Source organism: Tenrec ecaudatus, chromosome 15, assembly GCF_050624435.1.
Source record: "Tenrec ecaudatus isolate mTenEca1 chromosome 15, mTenEca1.hap1, whole genome shotgun sequence".
Classification (NCBI taxonomy): domain Eukaryota; kingdom Metazoa; phylum Chordata; class Mammalia; order Afrosoricida; family Tenrecidae; genus Tenrec; species Tenrec ecaudatus.
The window spans coordinates 103,567,244-103,571,793 of NC_134544.1; the positions used below are offsets into that span (position 1 = coordinate 103,567,244).

Here is a 4,550-nt window from a genome sequence, read left to right on the forward strand (position 1 = left end):
TGTTTCCAGAAATGCTAGTAAAGAATCAGGTAAAGAAAAATAACATGAAGATGGTAATATGAAAAATAACATTTAATGTAAAATATGAACCAAGACAACTAACCAAACAGACTCAGTGACATCAGTTCGACCCTATAGGACATGGTGGGGATGTCCTTGTGCTTTTCTCTGGCTGTAACTATTTTTTAAATTTTATTTTAGCCCATTATGGTTTGTTCTCTACAATATTTTGTTGGAGTTCAATGATTTGCACTCGTATGCTATATAGCCAAGAGGCAACAGAGTGTAACACAGAGACTTATTCTGAAGTCTTTGTACTGCATGCCATACAAAGTCTGCTTCAGGGAAATAGATGTAACGAAACAAAACAAACACATGACTTCCAAGGTTCCAGAAACCCAGCAGAAAATAACAATTTAGTGTATTTGCGGGTGTTAACATATTGAAAACAGATATTGTGCAAATCTTAAATTGATACCCAGGGCTTCTTTTGTATAGATATTATAACAATATGCAGAACTTCACCTACACAACTTTCTTGTTGAAAGGTTCTCTAACATGAGTGGCTTTATTATGCAGAGACAACGTTTTATGAAACTCACAGTGGAAACAATCCAGTATCAACAAACCCTAGTGATCAAACACAATCCTTTTAATGTAAAGTGAGGACAATTAATAGAGTATGTCCTAGCTGTGGGTATTATGAAACAACCCAATTTTTCAGACCAAAAGGCACTCACAGCTAAGGATGATATAAACTATGAACAAAGCCAGCAGTCAGATTGGTTCTGTGAAATCTGATTACCTACTGTTCAGTTTATCCAGCTCAAGGACAGAGGTAACACTAAGCAGAAAACTCACTTCCTTCCATCTACAAATCACATATGTATCTGGTCACCCTCATGACTGATTTGGTCAAGCACGTGGAAGGCAGTTCAGAGCTGTCATCTTCCTAGCAGAGCTGCCACATGGATAATCCAGACTTCTGTTTTTCCTGAGAGCAACCTGCCATACGTGTTTCTGAGTTGTCCATCACTGTACACTTCCAGACCAGGCCCTGTTCAGGACGGACACAGCAAGCACCATTCCTTACAAGTATTTTTTTGGCCAGCTACCAAATCCCCTTAGGTAAAGCAAAGGGGAAAGAGCTTTTCCATTGTTGTCTTTTTTTGTGGGAGCATTAGGAAAAGTGGAGGTAGTAAGGCTTCTTCACTCCAAAAGCAGGAGGCCACTTCAGTATGGTGCTGGACTCAAACTAGCCTAATTCTTGTGCACTGATTTTAACATTTCATTTTCTTAAATGGTAGGTATCCTACCACACCCTCAGCAAAATAAAAAAATATATACACTGGTGAAGACAAATAGGCAAACATTTATACAAGAAAAAATAGGCTTGAAGAGCATGGCACTATGAAAGTTTGCATGGCCAGTCTCACTGAGCGTGCTCAGGGGTGAAAGTTGAGCAGTAGGTTTTTTGATTTAAAAAAAAGCTTTAGAAACTAAACATAACGCTAACACAGAACATTTGAACATTTCTGAGCCTACCCCTATGTGCCAATACTGTCGTACAAACCAAAGGTGGATGGTTTAATTCAGAGCCAAACATCCATACATCAAACCATGGTGTAAGACTGATTTATTATTCTCAGCAGCAGGAAATCTTGATACAATCCCTTCATCTTCAAAAGGGTTTTGATCAACCTTTCAAGGGGAAGGTGGCAGGATGTGAAAGCCCAGCAGTTAAGACCAGTGACATGACACGGGTTTCTCGTTTATCAGCCCAACATTCCCCTAATCTTTCTGCATCCTTGTCAGACCAGAGTGCAGTGCCAAGAAGATCCACTTACATTCTCATTGTTACCTAAAAACCAAAGATACTAATGCCTGGAACAGAATGTTCCTCAAATTGTACCCATTTCTACATTTCTGGCAGAAGTAATCTCAAAGGAGCCCCTTTGGCCTATTTCAGAAAGCCATGCCTTGCCCATATAAACTTTAATATACCAATCATTATGTTCATTGGGCTGATATCCAATCCATTTTATGAATTCTCTAAATGTGTTGCTGAAAACCAGTAATAATATCCTTGGGATCCTTTCTTCCAACTGGCTACCTCTTCCAGTCAACCATTTTAGCAGTGCCTCTGTTAAGATATATCCAAATCATCTTCCAAGTCCCTTCGTTCTATGAACTCTGCCACCAAATTAGTGAAGAATAAGCCAGACGTCGGCTGACAGACGTGGAAATTAGCAACAAGAGCAACAGGCAATATGTCACAAGAAGGTTGAATTATTTTGAATGAGTTTAGGAATTTTGTCTGGTGCAGTGGAGATTTCCAATACTTTAGACAAGCTGAAGAGCCACCTGGTTTATTAACAGCTTTGTTTTAAAGTCCTGTAAGAACTCGCTTGTATAAAGTTCTTTCAGAATGCTTGCCTGAAAAGAAAAACCGCTTGGAGGCCCTGAATTCTTCCCTAGAACAAGGTGTCCTTACAAAGGTCAATTCAGCTGCTTGTTTGATCTCTGCTTTCTGAGAACCGAGATCCAGCTATAGGCACTGCTCCCAGAAGAGGATTTGAGGTGTCCGGGTGGTAAGGAACAGACATCTCCTTCACACGTGTGCAGCAATGACATCAGGTCCTCCTTTGGGCATCTCCATTCCATTCCATTCCTCAGCAGGCTGCACAACACTCTAAATAAAGAATGCTACAAAATGCAACTCACAGTAAGATGAAATTTAAACCATCAAAGTTTCTTGAACACTGATCAGTGGACCTATGCCTCCCAAAAGGCTTCTGATGTGGCTGCCCTGTCCAGGAACCACAGAGGATTCATGGTGCCCACTTTCAATCCTATCAGGATGTCGGGGTAGGAAGTATGGAAGCTGTGGTCAATTCTAGGTATGCAATTAAATGAAAGTTTTCTTTTATGAAAAAAGCTATTTAAAACCTATGTTTCTGATTAGTCTCCATTGCCCAGACTGCCAGAGGAACATGCCTACTTGATCTCGGGAGGTGATAGGGATGTGTATGGGTTAAGCCTTCATGGATCTTCAATTTCAGCTTCCTTGTGTAGCCAATACACATGCAGCAAGTCACCAGTGGTACCTGCATGTCACAGGTCCTCTGAACCCACACAGTAATTCTTACCAATCTTGGAGAAGCCCCAATCCAACTGAACTCCATAGCGCAAAGGCTGAGATAAGGCTTGGTCTCCTCAAGTTGTTTCATTCAATGCAACCCCGTCATCCCTTTAGTTAGCTGGAGGCAGACGTGGCAATGGATGCTAGCATCATAACATGGTGCAGTAATGGAAGCAACTGGACCAGGAAGAGGAGGGGTCTGCTCCAATGATGTCATAGCCATTGGCTGCCATAGGGGGTGAGATTGGTCATGCAGCCTTATGTCAGGAGTCATGATTGTAGAGGGGTGGGGCATGAAGGGTACTGTTCTGTAAACAGTGCTGACGAGAAGCAATAAACTCTGCATAACTGATTGTCACCTTCTCACTTCGGTACCTGGCGAGTTTGATCGTTTTTCGGAATTCACTGGTAATTGGAGCCTTAAAACCACCTTTCCTGAGCAATGAGTCTATGGTCTGGATCTGATCCCAGTCTTGTTCTTTAGCAACCTTAGGTAAATATGTGGCTGTATATTTGATGCCCTTTTCACTGATGAATTCAATTAGAATTCCATTGACCCCTACCTCCCAGTCCAGGTAATTACTGGCAACCTCAAAGTTAGTAAGGAGGGAGACAGAGCAGAAAAGCTCAGGTAGCTCCTCTCGAGTCATTGGGGGAAATCGACTGTCCATAAGTGCACTGGTTAACGAGTATTCCCTGAGTCCTGGGTGAAGATTCACGGCTGAGAAGGTTCCAATGCAGCCCCGGAGACGCTTATCCCGCCCTGTCTCCCATGTCACAAACAGTGGATAGGGGTCATTGGTGAATCTAGGAAGTCGTGGCTGTGGGAAGCCATAGAGGTGACAGTAGAGCACATCAAAGCAGTAGCAGCACATCTCTGCAGTCACCACCAGGTTCTTGGTGGTGTTGGCAGTTCCATTGGGCCAGGGGAGAGGGCTCAGCGCTCCTGATGTGGGATTCATTCGTGTAATTGGATAATTTTCAGGCCCCAGCGTTAAGTCCGATACATTCTCCCATCCATGGTTGCTGTCCACATGCTGCTTGTTTTTAGGAGTTCCTGAAATAGAGGCGGTCACAGTTGTGGACTGGTTCCCGTGACTGTGTGCTCCGCTTCCTGCTGCCAACTTGGGCTTGAGTGGAGAGACACACCGTCTTTTTCCCATCCTGATTCTGTGCCTGAGGTCTGGAATGCTGCAGAACCTGAAAACACAAAGTTTGTATTGTCAGGGGAATAGCTGTAATAGAGAAGAGGAGCTGTTTTGTCTCTGGAGTGAACTCTCTTCCATTCCATTCCATTCCTTCTTCCTGGACCTTTTCTTCTGGCCCAGTTGCCGCCAGGGTGGACGGACCTCTCTCGGTCGACCTTCTCATTCTGCTTGCTGGAGCCCTGTGCCTGGGTGGGGTGCTC

At 43.3% G+C, this 4,550-nt stretch overlaps 1 protein-coding gene across 2 annotated transcripts; it reads right to left on the minus strand.

Annotated features, from left to right (window-relative positions):
* Positions 1–3,405: 3,405 nt before the first annotated feature.
* Positions 3,406–4,305, minus strand: LOC142427957 (AMMECR1-like protein). 2 transcript variants are annotated; one of them, XM_075533084.1, is made up of 2 exons: positions 3,926–4,305; positions 3,406–3,820 (listed from the first exon to the last, which is right to left on the minus strand). In XM_075533084.1, the coding sequence occupies exons 1-2, from the start codon at positions 4,303–4,305 to the stop codon at positions 3,406–3,408; spliced, it is 795 nt and encodes a 264-aa protein (XP_075389199.1). The 2 variants fall into 2 exon arrangements, with proteins under 2 accessions (XP_075389199.1, XP_075389198.1); XM_075533083.1 differs by having other exon boundaries at positions 3,406–4,305.
* Between the last annotated feature and the right edge of the window lie 245 nt (positions 4,306–4,550).